Source organism: Fistularia commersonii, chromosome 9, assembly GCF_037954325.1.
Source record: "Fistularia commersonii isolate RoL2024-O1a breed Wild chromosome 9, RoL_Fcom_v1.0, whole genome shotgun sequence".
Taxonomy (NCBI): Eukaryota; Metazoa; Chordata; class Actinopteri; order Syngnathiformes; family Fistulariidae; genus Fistularia; species Fistularia commersonii.
Window position 1 is genome coordinate 10751059 of NC_141292.1, and position 17502 is coordinate 10768560.

A 17502-nucleotide genomic window follows, 5' to 3' on the forward strand; every position below is an offset into this window, starting at 1 on the left:
GCCAATAACAAAGAAGTTCCCAATGCTTATTTCCTCCTGTGAATTTTATCTGATATCTCCCTCCCTATTGTTCACGTCATCATATCTATCGTAACCATCAACCCATCCCTGAATTTTCTTTATTTAAGTCAGTGAAAGACCACACCGACCCTCCCCTGGGACATCTGGAGCCAAGTGGATCCGCCCCATATCTCCCACTGGCATGGCATGCATCGACATGGAAGCGTCCAGAAGGATCCCGATTAGGACGCCATACGCCATGGACGCCATGTCTGTCTCGGTAGACTCTTCAATGTTTTTTTACTAGCTACTTGAAAACAGAGGACTCAATATGCATCACTTTGATATTGAGCATATCATGTTTTGATCTGCTCTAAAAAAAAATTTAAAAAAAAAACATCTTTGAAATTCATTAAATGTCTCTTTTGGTTCACTAATGGGACTTTTTCGAGGCCATAGAACTGTGTTTTGAAAGTGAGGGTCAGTAGTTCCTCTTATATTTTTGTAATATTTACTGCTTTGACAAAGTTTTGCACAATTCAGCATTTTTTTTTAAACCACAAAGAGAGCTGATTTTTCCCCCGTTTTAGAATATGCTCTCTTTTATGTGATTTTATAAAATCACTGAAATTAAAGTGATAGCATACAACTTATCTTTACTCACACAGCTGCCTTATTTAATCTGAAAATCTCTCATCATCTATTCTCTTTTCATTTAACAGAGGATCCCTACCTGGCAACGGCTGAATATGTCGCTGGGAGCGGGGCGGACGTTGAAGTGTCTGAGCACTCGGACGGCCTGATCTCTGGCTTTTTCTGAGCAGTCAAGGCACAGGCAGCGGCCCTCGCCCACCTGGGACCGCAACTGCGATGGGAGACACCAAGTGAAAACCTGCATGCGTGCTTGTGCGGTTTAACACGGGTTCACTGGTGCAGCTTCCTCCTGTTACTTACAGTCTGGTACGGCTGTCCACAAGTGAGGATGACTCGGTCTTCAGCCTGTGCTAACTGGCACACAACAAACTGACATCAGAACAGGGGATACGTAGATGCAATTGCACTGCCTGTAAAGCATATCATTAGCTAATTTTTGTGTCGAGTTTTTGCCTGTGCTTTTTGTCACATTTTTATTTTCCTTGACTGCAGACCCGATGTTGCCGTCTGGAAGGCTAACTCACCATGGCCGCTTTTCTGTGATCGTCGTCGTTCTCCAGCATGACCACGTCGACTCCCAAGCAGCGCAGGTACCTCCCAAGTCCCTGCAGCATGTTGTCGCATACCACCCGCAACTGCTGGGGGGCCAGTGGGGGAGCGCCTTCAAGGGGCTCCTCGCCACACAGGGGGCCTTTTTTAGTGTCAGAGTGAGGGGGTCTGACCCATTGAGCCCCCTGACATTCCTAAATGGACAGAGACAATAATGTGATACTTAACTGATCCCCACAGGGGGATTTTCTTTTCACTTGCAGGAGAGTGCTGGGAGGTCAAAGCACAGGGTGAGCTATACAACGGGAACCCCAGTGCTGAAAGGAACTACTGAAGTGTCTTGGTCAAACACACATCGTCCTGGCCTTCAGATTGGATGCCTCAATACCGGATTCTTCAGCTAAGGGTTCTCAGTGTTGCCTACCGGTCCGAGAACTGAGATGTGTTGAATGTTTATTAGTGTTTCTCAAACCTATCCTTGTGCGTCGGATTGTGACCACGACTTCGAGAAACATGGCAAAAAATACAGACATATATCATACCTGCCTACGTATGGCAAATAAATTTGAATGAATGAAATGAGTGTGTTCACAACTGAATGAGGAAACGATTGTTGCATTCTGCATTCCGCAACGTATCTGACACAGCCACAGATTTGACGTTTGCATGTATCATATTTGGCTACTAGAAACTAGAAAAAAAAAAAAAGATTGTTTCATTGTTATTTTCTTGTTACTGATTTCTTTTTCTGAACATTTCTTAAAAATCTCATGCTAAACTTCAGGTCGTTTCTTTCTAAATTTGTGAGGATATTAGAGCAGCAAATTTACTTATCTTAACATTTCTTTCCTTGTGGGTGTTCTGTAACATTAAGATTTTTGACCATGTAGATGGGCAGGAAATAGTTCAGCCAGGTATCTAACAAGAAGCGGATGTCTGAGTAATTGACTATTTCATTCAGAAAGGAACATAGGAATGTAAGATTGCAAATCTAAGCTAGGAAGTAAATTGAGTCTGACTCCAAAAGTACATAAATACTGGCATTCAACTCCGTTTAGGACTTTGCCCGGAAAATCTACCACAAAACGGAGGGGAAGAAAAGAAATTTCTCTGAACTGTTGTGTTATGTGCGATTAAGCTTCCTTGGAAGGTTACTCTAATGTACCTTAACATTCTCGACTTCAAAGCTTTTGATATCTTACGCAACCTGCAGAAGATAAGTAAACACTTTAAATTACAGGAATAGCTGGGGAAACGGCCGTCGACCCCTGACCTCGCTGCTCTTGGCCTCCGTCGTAGGCTTGGCTCGTTGGTTCCTCGTCTGCTTCATATCTGTCCTTTTCTCCGACTGTTTGGAGGAGATGCTGCGGAGGTCGTCCGGCAAACCAAAGAGCTCGGGGCTGCGAGAGAGAGCGGTGTACACGTCCAGCAAACAGTATGCGTCTGCCACTGGAGGGATTGAGGGGGAGAGGGTGAAAGATTTTGAGCTTGTCAAGGAATCCAGAATCTCAAGTAGCTTTTTGCGGACTTCAACATCTCAACCCAGGACAAAATACAAAACTACAAAAGGAGAAATGCATGTTTGCGTTGATGCTGAAACCCAAGTAGAAGCACCCTGCAATAAAAGCTTGACAATTAACTAATTTGACACGTATTTTGAGCTGAAGTAGCTGGCTTGCTACAATATCTGACGTTCCTGTTGGCCTGACCAATTTTCTTGTGCCCGTCCTGTGAGCTTGTCTATAATGTGGATGAGGCAGCAAAGTCCATTTGTATGTTTCAAAAATGTATGCTTTCCAGGCTAGACATATTATTAATGGTGTGTTTATATATGTTAATATGTTAATATAATATATATGACAAAATAGGACATGCAGTTGGGATCACCTTAAAATAACAGAGCAAATCCAATTACTCGTACAACACAGATTCATGCTCAAATACACCAAGTTCATATTCAGTTGCAATGTTGGAGCAATTTGTTTGATTTACCCCAAGAATATTTGAGAGCACCTGTTCTAGAGTAAGAAGGATCTCCACCTGATCCTATTGTTAAATGCGTTCGAAGCGTCCAAAAGCTTACCGGCGTATCTAATTTGGCTATTCCGTAAGGGCCGCTTTTTCCAGTTGGACATCTGCTCAGTTTTGTCCAGAGGCTTTCCCAGGACCTGCTGCACCAACAGGCTGAGGCCTTTCTCCACAGAGTCCTCACCCACCAGTACCTCCTTTGGGCCCTTCTGACTCTGGCTGACGTTAGAGCACTGGATCTGTACAAGGCGTTGCAGAACGTGTGACTGTTTGCTAACTTGTCAACCGTATAGGATGAAAAGCACATGGCACTCTGGGCTTTTGAAGAGAACAGGGCATATGGTAGATGCTGCTGGGGCGCCACGGCCAATTCCAAATCTCAGCACCGTTGAGAATCCTTTTCAAAATCAAAAAAGGTCCACATTTTCTAAATTACACAGTGACATTGTAAAGAATTTAAGCAGAACATTTGTAATTTGGCTTTTACGAACAAGTAGTGAAATACGGGACTAGTAATTGGACCACGCCATTTTAAGAAAAAATACACCAGTCCAGATCCTGTCCTTAAATCCGATGTAACATTTAATGTGCTTCTGTGTGAATATAACCTTTTGATGGATATTGAGAAGGTCAATCATGGCTTCCATTTTCAAGGGCCCCTCTAAAAACTTGTGCCAGGTAGAGTGCAGGCATTTGACATCACCGGACATTCCATAACCTGGATGTGACGAGAGGACACACGGTGGAGGTAGAGACATGGGTAAGTCTTCATAAAATGAATACATTTCTCACAATGTAACATCATCCACTTACCTAGTTTGAGGACATTGCGCTCGGCAAACAATCTGGAGATGAAAGCAATGGTCTCGGGGTGCTGATGAAAACTGTTTGCGCACAGGTCTAGCAAGAACACCTGGTCAAAAGCCGCAAGCTGTATGAGAGAGACCTGCTGACCCGAGTCGCAGCCAAACGTGGGCTGCCACTCCATATCGACTCCGACCACCCCACCCTCCTGGGAACAAACACAGGATGAGGAAAGGTAGGACAGTGGCGGAAGGACATCTTCTGAATCATATGAAATGACTCAGCTTGACGTTTGGGCTGCCCATCGACCGACTGGAGAGACAAATACCTTGAGCAGGGCGTCCCGGCACATCTGGAGAGATTCCAGCGTGTCCACAAACCGCACACAATGCTGCGGGAGTGGCGCCTGGTAGAACCTTTGACAGTGAGCTTCAGATGGCATCCACTCCTCGCTTTGTGCTGAATCGCTCAGCTGTCTGAGGGTGAATCAAAAAAAAGGTCATAAAGATGCCCCAAAATAAAGTCTTTATCAAGGTATGGATTGGAGACAAAGACATTATTAGCAATTAATTAATGTAGAGGGCAGCATGATGGCCCAGTGGTTCGCTCTTCCACCTCATGGCAAGAATGTCCCCGATTTGATTCTGACAGGGGCGCCTTTCTGTGTGGAGTTCTCGTGTTCTTCGTGTCTGTGTGGGTTTCCTCTGGGTTAACGGTTTCCTGCTACAGTTCAAACACATGCAGGCGACCAGATTGGGGATCTGAATTGCCCAGCCGTGTGACTGAGGGGGCGAAGGGTTTTATATCTCTATATGCGGCCCTATGATCACGACCAATTGCAGCTGTAATAGGCACCAGCACCCAAGTAAAACTGAGGGCAGGATAAGTTGCATATATAATGGATCAAACCAAGAACATAAACATAAGGGACGGCCGAAGATGTAAAAACAATGCCAATTCCCAAAAACCAACAATAGTAACGAGAATAAGAACTGGGATCATAAGAAAAATATTGGTGCATGCTAGAATATATTCATGCGTGTTTTAAGCAACTCACTGGAGGTCGGGCGGTAAGTTCTGCTGTGCATCCCATACCCTGGGGGGGAGCAAGTTTCTGGGGAGGTTATATCGGAGTGACCACTGAGCGGCTTTCTGAAGTCCACCGTATTTCACCAACATATCCACCAGCTGAATCTGCAGTCCAATGTCATCTGCGACCACGTACTACACAATGACAACATACACACAATAAAAATAAAATAAATCAAGCACCCTGTGTTATATATAGGCATGCTATCTATTTAACTGACCATTGCGCATACACACATGCTCCTACCTGAACATGGTCACTCCAGTTTTCATCAGTCATGCTTTTCTACAGAAGACAGTGGATGAAACAATGAAAATGAGCAAAATCACAAAGATCTAAGAGACGGCAAGGACAATGATTTTGTCTTATCCTTGCATGTTTAATCAAAGACGTCAAATCGGGTTATAGCTGACCAACTCATTGATATTACTGCCAAGGGGTTTTTGTGCACGCTGGCCCTCTAGGCGTTTTAAAGCTGCTAAACCATTTGAACTCCACATAAAAAGAAATGTGCTGATAATAATGAACATCACATTTGCTCCCCGGCGGCTATCGGTTTTCAAATCCGACCTACGGAACACAAAATATTATGGGCAACATGAGAACACACTTCAGTTCTCATTAATTAATCATCTCGTTGGAGAGCCGGCTCGGTGTGAAAGCACCTGCAATATGTAGTTGTGTGTAAAAGGCTGGAATTTCAACGATTTCCTGCCGGTAATTTAAGTTGACAAGAATAATTCAAACCAGAATACGGGCTTAGAGCATAAAAGGGCATTCAGAATCGATACTCTCTCACTACAGTGAGCCCCTGATGAAAAACACGAATGACACTACGACCATTCATATTTTTTTTTACTTGGGTGGACTAACATATTGCGCCCCGCAAACACTGGCAACGTACTTCCAGTGTATTTATTCACACGTTTTTAGAAGTTAGTCTGAATTGGAAAAACTTCATATAAAACAAATGTATAGAACAACATCTGGTCGTGTGTAACTTACGTCGCCAAATCTCTTGTACATGAGGAAACCCAGACTACTCCGTCTTCTCCTGTGCAGCGCGTTCGGGTACAGCCCTGTGTGGAAAAATGCAATGTCAAGATAATTTTCGGTTTGGATTTCAAAATTCAAGAACAGTACTATTGGCCATGCTCAGCATTGAAGGCCAATCTGTCCTTTACTGGGCGCATTTCAATGAACTTCTGACCAGTAGCGTTTAGGAAATCAGTTTTGAATATAAAGTGCTATTTGCTGAGGAGGTCTGCAGTTAATTGCTGTTGTGAAGTGCAATTATAGTGGGGATAAAAGAGTTTTATGGAAGGATCTCCATGCGGAGGGGACTTGGGAGGAATTTTCCCATGCTTTTGGAATTTTGTTTTTGAAAATACAAGCAATTTTTTTTCCATCGTCATTTTTCTATTGTGTGGTTGGCAACATTTCCTTTCAAAACCAAAATGGGCCGTGAGCTGCTGCTAAACTTTTGGTATTTCCTCAACTCTCTAACCAACTTATTAGGTTCAGCACACAATTGCAAATCTTTTTTGCGAAACATTATCTTTTTGTCTTTTAAACTTTCCTCCATTTGATAGACACCATGACATGTAATTCACATGTAAATCTACAATCCTTCCTTTTTTTGTTGTTGTCACAGCAGGAAGCAGGTCAAATATATCACTGTGATAAGATATTCATAACCACAAGAGGGCAATGAAATCTTTCTGCCCACCCAACACACACACACACACACACGCGTGCGCGCATGCACACGCACTGACACATTCCATAGTGAGGCAAAAACAGGTGGATATGAGCACAGATAAAGAGTCTTCAATTCACATTTGTTGAATGTCCATGTAGAAGTTACTGATTCACTCATGCATAGAGAATCGTAATTTAGTCTGTGTCGATAAAAACTACCAAAGGTTGCTGATTGGTGATATCAACAATTTCATGTAGTAGGAGGCTTCATGTTGTATACTTTCAAGTATAACTCAGACTCTGTGTTGAGCTGTGTGTTTTTCTACAATAGCTATAGTCTATAGCTGGCTGTTAACCCCTTTCAGCTTGTTATATTATCATCTTTAGTTTGTCAACGTGATAGTCGCAAATGGACAGAATAGTACTTTGCTAGATGGCCTCATTCTCCAAACACACGTCGATGTCAGAGGCTGGCATGCAAGTTGCCAATAAGGTAATGAGGAGAAATTAGGAGTCTGGTATCTGGGGAGCATGGTGATTGAACCAGTAATTTCCAATTACCAGATGAGCGCCCCTACTGGGCCACACCCCCGCTTCCCTATAATGACTGAACTGGAGTCCTATCCAGACATCATCCCTCTTTTAATGTCAGATAACAAAATGAAACTACATTGCCATTACTTGAACGTCAGGAAATCACCTATGGGTGACACATCATGATGCCCCTGTTAATGCAATGAGCTGTCCCTGCATGGTTGACGGGATAGGCAAAAATAGGCCTCCTTCTCATAGTCCCCAACCGAGCTATTTTATACTAGAATTAACATGGACAGCAAGTTACAGATTGATTTGATAGGGGATGAACACCTGTCACTTTTGCATGCAGAGTCTTGCTTCAGCTGGACTTGAGCCAGACACCAGTGAGCTTAACACTCAATTCTCCTAAGACTTATTTCTTTGGGAAAATATGGAGACACCACTCCTCACTGAAGCATTACAGCGGGATATGGAATATTTCCACATGAACTTTGCCCCTCTGACGACAGCTCCACGTGCAAGCAGTTGCCTGTCTGGCATTGGACAAGTTCGTTGTGGGAAATCTGGGATTTTTTTTTTTTCGGGGAGCTCAGTGATCAGGACCTCCCATATATGAAATATTTCAGAGAACCAATGAAGTGAAAGAGGACCACTGATGTAAACCTTTATACTATAATTATCTGGAAACTGTTAAAGAATTGGGGAAAAAAAAAACTCTAAAAAGTTGGTAATAGTACTTAAAGAGCCTTTTTTTCAATTAGAGATATGTAACTGAATGTAAAACAATTGTCCAGTGGGTTTAATTTCATTTGATGGTTGACCACTATCTAAGACGTGCGCTAATACATTAAACAGAAAACTCACATCGCTTATCCATCTGGATCAAGTGAGCTTTAATGGACAAAGAAATTCTTCTGACAATGTGAAACGCCTTATAAATATTATGCGGTCTGTCAGGGGTTCAGTCCCAAGGCATCTCACTTGATGCTGTGAAAGCACTTGATAGGACTGCATGGAGAAACGTGTTTCACATAGTTAGAGCTTTTGGGTTTTGGCTAAAGATTTATGAGATGGTGAAAAATCCTGTATGCCAATAAAGAGGCTGTAGCGGGAACAATTGGATTTTTTTTCGGTTACTTTATACTTTATAGAGGTGACTTAGTGGGAAACACATTGTCATCAAGGCTTTTCTGTCTGGCCCTAGAGCATACTTGGTCATCTATTCATAAAACCAGAATGTTTAATGAATTAAAATGATGGAGTCCAGCCATGAGCTTATGGGAAACACAGATCGTATGGTTCGGTTTTCCTCAATTCCAACATTTGCTGCTTGAACTGCTGTCTTCCCGCTGTTGCAAGCACATCTTAATATGTTTTACCATATCTGCAAAAATCCAAGGATAAAATAATACAAACCTGGGTTGCCATCCAGTACAGGTGGTTTGGGCTTCTGCACAGTCAATAACATTAAGACCAGCACTGAGAAATATTATTTATTTTCAAATCTAGAAAGATCCTGTGTGGAAATGTTCCGAAATGACATTTCAAAGAACTATGATATTTGCTGAAAATAAAATAGTATGACAAATTATAATATTTATATGATTCAATATATTTTCATGTATATGTGTTGATGCCCTGTATAGCAAGGTCAACAGATATTTGATAATACCATACAATTGAATTCTACAGCGATAGCATGATGGTGGGGATGATGGGAAAATATCTGTGCTTCTTTACCCCTTCACTTAACCCTGCTGAGCATAGAATTTTTAAAAATATATTAAATAAGCAAGCAGTTTTCATCATATCATTCTGACAGGAGTTTTTCGACCCCTGCATGTCTGACACAGTACTTCTACTATGCAATGTCCCGCAAGGCTATATGTTGGGTAATTTGTTGTTGTCTTTTTATATATATATCCTGTCTGTTCGATATATCATTACTCATTTCAGCAACAGTGTTTATAACTTTAATGCAGAAGATAAACAGAAGTAGTGGTCTTAATGACGGGTGAGTCGAATCCATCTTAAGTAACTGAATGTGGCCATGGAGAAATTGTAAAAACATAGGAGCTCTTATTGTTGCTCCTGAAATGAGTTATTCAAATAACACACGAGTTCATTGGTATCCTGTGCTCAGCAAAACATCTATAGCCAAGGTGTTATCTTTGAACCTTCTTTCTCCTTAACAAAGACGTGTGCCAGCTTTTGAGCTCTCCCATTAGAGGGACAGTCGTAATTACACCAGACAACCAACACCGAGACTACCATGCTATTTTACAAGCTTGGGGCAAATCTTCATTGAACCCCCTGCATACTATCCAAAATGCAGTAGCTCAATTTTAAACCAAAAACAGCTCGATAACACACTCACATTAACATCCCTGTTAGCTTATTCTTGTTTCTGTATGACTTAAAACAACCCATTTCAATAGCAGGAGGCAGAAAGCTTCGCTCAACACTGACACAGAATGTTGCGTCATCAACCAAGTCATGTAGGTCATAGGTCAGGAGATCTTCTCACCTTTTACCTACTGAAACAGTAGGTCATGAACCTTATAGAGAAAAAATCCTACATAATTTGACATTCCCAAATCTCTGTTGTAAGGTGGTCAGGTGTTATCACAGGTCCTCTTTAGAAAAAAAAAAATTAGGTAGCTACAACAGTTTGTCTAAAATATTCCAAGAACATGGTAGCAATTTATACCGTATTTTCTGGACTATAAGGCCCAACTTTTTGTGAAAAAATGCTGAGAAAATACTAGTCAAGAGATGTATATATCCCCATTTTCCAAAATCCATCATATTGATCTTTTCACACTGGACACTGATACACAGAATTGGTATAGCATATCCCTCTAAATATCCCTCTACATATTTCATGCTGTGTCCATACCTTGGTCAATGTTGAACTTCTCCGCAAGCCTTAAGACATGTTTTGTCAGCAGTTTGGGGTGGATCTGGTTCAAGCAGTGTTTGGACACAACAAGGCCGGGAAACTGCCTGTGAAAACACCCATTAGGTTTTTAGCCATTCATTGAGATTCTCTCTATATATATATGTACATGTACATTACATGGCAGACAGAAGACTAAAGCAGAGTTCTCTGACACTAGTGCAAGCTCCTTACTTGTACACGTCTTCCACACTGAAACCGGGATGGCTCCAGGAGTCGAGCAGTGTCACTAGTTTTTGCTCAAGGTCACTGTGTCCTTTAACAAAGGCCTCCGCCAATGTTATTTTATCCTGCAGGATCAATGGGACGCACATCTGAAGAGGAAGATTCGACACAGGCTGTTACTTGAGAGGACAGATGTCGCACAGACATGTTCGGTGGGCATGGTATCCACTGACCTCCTCCATATTCAAATATCTCTGTAGCTCCAGCCTCATGCTGAGGGCTGCGGCCTGAGAAAAACAGAGGGGACAAAGTAAAATACACCATTCAAATCTATAGTTTTACCTGAAATCCTTCCACCCAAGAAATGTGGACATCAAATAAAGAACTCACTTCTTTGTAGCAGTTGAAGACCTGCAACCTCAGAATGGGAAGTCTTAGTGTGTCTGGATCCAGGGAAGCCAGATTATAAATGTCTATGAGACCCGTTACAACCCCAGCCTGGTTATCAGTTAGACACTGGAGAGCTCGGTGTTGGAGGGAAGTCGCTTGCTGCTCTGAAAGTGAACTCAGTGATACCTGTTTAAAGTGCGTCAAAAATATTGCAAAAATGTCAAAAATTATGGCATTTCTTGTCTGAAAATACATGAGTGCATAAGGAGAAGTGGGCGTATCGTCATTATTCATGTCTCACAGTCATGTGGTAACAATGAAGCGCTGCAAACTGTTGTGATCAGATATCTAGTTTAGAAAGTTTAATATGTATCTGAACTCCAGAGAAATCTGGAAATTCAATTTATACATTTGGCTTCCTGTGACCAACAAAGCCTTTGCAATGAAGAGAAGATCATTATTTTACCAAATGCTGTGATTCCCTTTTTTTGTGTCTCGTAAAATGCGTTGCATCATTCCTTGACAGCTCATACCACACTCCTTGAAGTCCATCTTACCGACTAATGAAAAGATGTAGGATGGTTTGCTAGATTAGGCAGGAATTACATTACAAGTGGTAACTTGTTCTTCTTCTGTTTGGTATCAAGGGTGACTTTGGGAATTTCAAACATGTACAGGCAGTGTCCTAAAATGTAAAATGGGAGATCGGTGACAACATGGGATTTCTCATTGCCACTTGGTTGGTGGAAACTGTTAGGAGATATTGCACTTAAAATCCAAACACACCTCTCGCAGCTCATCGAGCGTTGAGGAGAGAGAACAAACACATGTTGGGAGAGTGTATAATTTTTGTTAATCATTTCAACTAAATAAACCATCCAGGACCCTGCTTGTGATGGCTCAGCTTTCACAAACTGACAGGGAGCAAAGTTTAAATGTGGCTTGGTGTTAAATACATCATGACAGCAATGGTCCCATTTAAAATAAGGCAACAGACTCTACTAAGCTACCGCTTGAATATGAGAATATCATATTTAGGTCACCGGGGTCAAAGGGGTTGCTGCTTTATGTGACACATGTTGGTTTTAGTGCTGCAGAAGTGAAACCAACACTTTGGCTCCTGCAGTGAATGTTGTGTTGTGCACAATGAATCTCATCTACCTGGGGATTTTCCTCCAGCCATGTTTGGAATTCCATGAGGATGTGGCGGCCAGCAGTGTGGTTCCGGCCCTTCTGTTTTCCCGGACAACTCTCCAGGATTGTTAGGACAGCCCCCAGGGGATCGTGCAGCTTTGAAAATCCCTGATGAGCTGCCCAGTGTAGCTGTGTGAAAAATCAAACATTACGTATGTAATGACTTTTTGATTCCGGTTTTCAGGTGGAGTCATGCAAAACAACACGTTTTTCCCTTTGGCAAGCTCTACAAAGCCCATTCAAGCATATAAAATGTACCTTTGAGCTCACCGACGCAAATACTTGTGTCAGTACCAGCTGCGGTCCCGTCAACACACTGATCCTGTGACACGTTTCTGGCCCCCAATTACAAATGCAAACTTTGGCGTTGGACATTTCCTATCCATGTGAGAATGCCTAATGGTGTATTTTAATTGGCAAAACAGATGTCATCCACTCAATAGCCTCCTCACACAGATCTCAAGTTCATTCAGTGCAACACAAATTCCTTCCTTCCTTCCTTCCTACTGGGAGACACTCTGGTATCCCCATTAACGGTCACAGGTAAGCTTTATTTACACCCGAGCTCTCTCCATCTCTCTTTATCATGTTCCTTCCTCTGCAAGTGCCCGACGCAGGCACACAGAGTCCATCTCGGCACCTTTGTCATGACCCACGCTGCATATTGAGTATGCGAGACCAACGCGGCGTGAACGTAACTCACCGTCTGCAGATCTTTCTGGTTGCACAGCTCAAACAGTTCATCTCTCAGCACAGTGGGGTCAAGACCTGAGGGGGGAATAACATGTAGATAAGCAAAGGTTTTGCCCTGATCCTTCACCTCTACCAAAGCTTACAGTTATTGTTTCACTCTTTGAGGAGCCTGATAAATCTCTTGATAGCAGCGTGGGCCTTCAAAGAAGCCTGATTTCTGAATAGGTGAGGTCATAAAAATCGCTCCAAAGTAAATCTGAATACGTGTTTGGGGTCTGACCAAAATCTTGCCCGTAAGGCTATTTAGTATGCTCGAAATATTTTTTGCTAAGACAGGCATGGCTGAGTAGCCATAACCTCCAATATTATTTCCCTAACACCCATAGCGAAGCAGCCATAACATTGGATTTACAGAAAAGGGTTGCTGGGTAGTTGAAGAACTCAGCATTAGCTCTGCATTCCGGCCCAATCTGCGGCCAAAATACCAAACTGAATACTCTGGGAAAGAGTTTCTATAGATAAAAGGGTCTGGAAATTAGTGAGGGCTGTATGCTTGTTTAACCCATGCGTTGTTTGTGTCTCTCTGCCTGTGCATGCGTTCTACAGAGCCCTCGCAAAAGTCCTGACTTCATTCTGTCACTCACACCACGTGGACTCCTCCATACCTGGCCCCCTACCTCCTTTCCTCCTTCCCAGGGCTAGTTTTCCTGTTCTCTGCTCCCTCCCAGCAGCAGCCTCTCTCGATTTTGTCTCGGATTTCCCCAGGAAAGGGCTATGTGGTGGTCATGGTGTAAAAAATACAGCCTTCCTGATGCACAGCCTGGGAAAGCAGACCCAAAGGCCTCTCCCTCTCTGTGTTGGCCCCATTCTTTACTGTAAATTGCCTTGTCGAAGACTATTTGTGTCCCTCTTAAATATGATCATAGGATGGTTACAGCATAACAAGGTGATCATGTCGGAGAATTTGTTTTACAGTAACTCGCCCTCCTCAAAAGTTCATTCTTCTGACTGTTGTTTGAATTGGACAATGCCTCTAACATTTTCATCCAATCTGTCTCCCATCTTACATCTACATGATGGGAAAAAGTACTTGCTATTATATGACCAAGTGCTGATTAACAGCACCAAAAAATAAAGCCTCAATACTGAACATCAAATAAATCAACACTTCCTTTCAAACAGATTTAACAGAAAATTACCACCATCATTGAGGGAGAATTTCCTAAAGGGTTTGTTTCAGCCTATCCAATAAATTTTTCTCTATCAGCTATAGTCGGACGAGAATGCAAATGAAAACAGCATTAAATCCATGGCCATGTCCAACAACCTGTTGCCAGGCAGCTTCCAAAATAAAGCAAAGATCAAGTATCTAAATGGAGCATTTGGTGTCAGTGCAGCCACAAGAGCTGCTTCACTGAGACTAAGTTGGGATTCTGCAAGTGGCTGGACTCAGTTGGAAGGAGGCCCTAACATTCTCCCACAAGCACTCTCATTATTTTTTTTTTGTTTGGTTTTGTTTTTTGGTGTGCAGGATAAACCTCTCAATAGGTGCCACAACAGACCCTTAAGGAGGGATTTAAAAGCACTTCAAAATTAATGAAACGTTTGCATACAAATTACCAGCCCGGAATTGACAGTGCAGCCCTATGATAGTACAGATAACACTCACAAGTGTCATTTCTGGAACATGTATCAACAGACCTGTGTGCTGTAAGAATTTAATACACACCCATGTCTAAGTTTTGCTAAATTCTCTCCTCAGGAGCTGTCACTGTCATCCTGTAAAAGAAAAAGCACACACACACATACAATAGCTCAACTGCATGAACAGGAGGAGGGGCAAATGAGGGTGACTGGGAATTGTTATGCTTGCAAAATAAGTAATTGAGGAATTCCTGGAAAAGGTCAGTTTATGTAACCCTCCCAAATGACAGACAAATAGAAGGCCGGAGACAGTGAAAAACACAAAACAAAAATACTAGATCATTATCAAAACGACACGTTAAAGAAACAACTTTGCCAATAGGGCTTCCTGAACACACGGAGGAAACTGTGGGGACAGTAGTCCCCTTGCCAACTGTCAATGCGTACATTTTTGGCTGGAGATTGTCTCTTGGACCTGAAGTTTGGCGCTATGGCTTTATAATCTATTTATAATTGTCTTTTATTTACCTATTTCAGCGCACAAAAGTCTGTCTTTAGTCTTGTTTATGAAATGACAGTAGGTGTGCACGCATGTCCAAAACAGGGGGCTGTGTACATTAGCACTGTCTCGGGAAATCTGGGCCACCAGCAGCCATGTCCATGTATTATCTTCTAGCCCCACCTTGCGGTAACTAAATAAAAAAACACCGCATTATGGAAAAAAATTACCGCTAGCAAACATTAGCTTACAAGCTAATTTAAATTAGAGAGCCATGTGGTTTGGTTCGTGACAGTTGTCTCTGTGTATGACGGTTCCCCATTTCCGTATTTTTGTTTGTATACAGTGGTTGGCAGATGTCGATGCTAAAGCGATATAACATTATTCTCACCCACATCCTTGAGTTTATTTATTACCTTATTTGAGTTCATATGAACAGCTTTAATCACATCACTTAAATTAAATCTTTATGGAGCGAAATGAACTCACCGCGTTTTATTTTTTTCGCTTCTCGGCTCGGCCAGTGTGTTAGCTAGCTACTTTCAAGTTGCGTTAAAGGAAGAAATGGGCGTGGATTATAGTTGGTATTATTTTTACCCCGAGTTAAAACTTTTAGGCACAGCTTCGTCACAAAACTTCCAGAGTTATCGCTTTCCTTGTGTTAGCGGAGTACATTGACTTAGTAATATCACGCTGTAATAAAATTAACAAATTCATACTGGGCAGAGACGGTATTTAGACACATTGAAGTTACCTGTGATACTAAAAGTAGGGCATATAGATGCAACAAAATTCTTCTTCTACTTTAAGTTTGTCAGTCTCGACGGAAAGAGTTGCTGCCCTCTATCGATGAGTATTCGGTTCACCCCGTGTGGTTAATGCGTACTGCCTTGATTGAGGTCACAATTTTCTCCTTTTCAGCTCAGTTATTGAAGTCAAGGTCGAGAAAAAGGGTAAATGGTAAAAACAGTATCTTCTGCTGCCCCCCCCCCAGTATAGCTTACTCTTTTAAAGAGAGTTCTCTGTACGGTATTTGCCATTGCGTGTCAGATTCTTTGCCTCCGCCCTTTCAATTGCAGTTTCCAACATACTACGCCCGAGCTATAATTATAATAAAGGACTTGATTTCATCTTGCAAATAAAAACAACTGTTTGTTTTTTTGTGCTCTTCATGGTGGAACGAGTCCTTCCCTCCTTACTTTTTTACATGTATGTTTAAGGCATTTGTATAACAAAAGTAAAAAAATATATTAATCACTATACTATATTCCTGTAATCCATTATGTGGTGTGATTTTAGTCACACATTCTGCACTTCCTTTTGGCAGTTTTCTCCACAATAACTTGACTCTTGGAAGTATGAGCTGGTGAGCCTTTTCCAAATCTAATTCATGTTTGAGAGATTTCTGTCATGAAATTTCATTTGGACTCAAATTTTAGTCCTTAGATTGGATGAGATGCCCTCATCATTGTTCGCTAAAAAGCAAAAGTTGCCACAAAACAAAAGCTGTGGTTGTTGACATGTTATTGTAAAACCTGTTTTGAATTCTTCATGCGGGTATAATTAGTTTCCTTCTCCCTTTTGAATCTTTTGAACTATCCCTGGGAATGTCCCTCTTCTTCTTTCCCTGTATCCCTATATCCCTATTTTTCTTTCAGTCGTTAATATATGTTATCTACCACTCAATCTTTGGATATCAGTCCACTCAAAACTTCAAATGCAATCATATCAGAAAATAAATCCAATGCAATCACAGCTTTGATAAAATAAGATAAGATAAGACACACTTTATTGATCCCACGACAGGTATATTCAATTGTCACAGCAGCATTACAGGGTAGAAAAGTGTGCAAATAGTCATAACAGATATACTATGGAAATAAATGATATAGATCCAAATAAACAAAGACTATGTACAATATATACAAAATAATACACAATATAAAAAGATAAAAAAGAAGAAATGAAATAAATAAATGAAATGAAAGAAAAGAATGCAGCTGAAACGAAAAGAAGAAATGAAATAAATAAATGAAATGAAAGAAAAGAATGGTTATAGCAGCTGAAAAGTGGACATGATGAAAGCAGTAAAAGTGAAACGGTAATAGGTAAGGTGTCCTGGAGAATGTATAAATACAGAATAGATATAAATCTAAATAAGCCACAGATGAGAAAGGTAGTAGATGAGGTGGTGTAGTGCAAAAAGATATTTTTGTCATGCCTGTAATCAGAATCAACACTGTGTTAATTCAAAGAAATGTTTGTGTGTTTGTGGCATAAGTGATGTGGTGCAGTCTGAATTTACCGTATGTATGTTGACTTCTCTGATTTTCACTCTAGTTTTTCTACATGGTTTCGAAGAGATGCCAAACCTTCAAATGCAATCATATCAGAAACTCAATCCAATGCAAACACAACTTTAATGCACTTACAACCGTTCAGATCTTACGGTAAAAAGGCGTTGGGATGCAAAAACAACAACAACAAACGAAACGTCTATCTGCTGCAAGTAAATACATACCTACAAACAAGCTGTGACGTATTGTGGTAGGGCGGTTGTGACGTCGCAGCGAATGCGAACACTGTGTTGACTTA

General features: G+C 41.5%; 1 protein-coding gene across 3 annotated transcripts in view; it reads right to left on the reverse strand.

Annotated features, from left to right (window-relative positions):
• exd3 (exonuclease 3'-5' domain containing 3) overlaps positions 1-15459 on the reverse strand; it is a 44885-nt gene extending 29426 nt beyond the window's left edge. For 2 of the 3 annotated variants that reach the window (XM_086152450.1, XM_086152448.1), the window contains exons 1-19: positions 15397-15459; positions 14494-14543; positions 12775-12839; positions 12039-12200; positions 10878-11063; positions 10721-10774; positions 10497-10636; positions 10263-10369; positions 6131-6204; positions 5372-5410; positions 5093-5259; positions 4364-4511; positions 4045-4243; positions 3840-3949; positions 3287-3470; positions 2477-2652; positions 1179-1397; positions 955-1023; positions 734-865 (exon numbers count right to left, since the gene is read on the reverse strand). In XM_086152450.1, the coding sequence (XP_086008576.1) occupies positions 734-865; positions 955-1023; positions 1179-1397; positions 2477-2652; positions 3287-3470; positions 3840-3949; positions 4045-4243; positions 4364-4511; positions 5093-5259; positions 5372-5410; positions 6131-6204; positions 10263-10369; positions 10497-10636; positions 10721-10774; positions 10878-11063; positions 12039-12200; positions 12775-12839; positions 14494-14497 (2235 nt within the window). In that variant the 5' untranslated portion in view covers positions 14498-14543; positions 15397-15459. The remainder of the gene's footprint in view (positions 1-733; positions 866-954; positions 1024-1178; positions 1398-2476; positions 2653-3286; positions 3471-3839; positions 3950-4044; positions 4244-4363; positions 4512-5092; positions 5260-5371; positions 5411-6130; positions 6205-10262; positions 10370-10496; positions 10637-10720; positions 10775-10877; positions 11064-12038; positions 12201-12774; positions 12840-14493; positions 14544-15396) is intronic. The other variant, XM_086152447.1, reaches the window with a different exon arrangement.
• Between the last annotated feature and the right edge of the window lie 2043 nt (positions 15460-17502).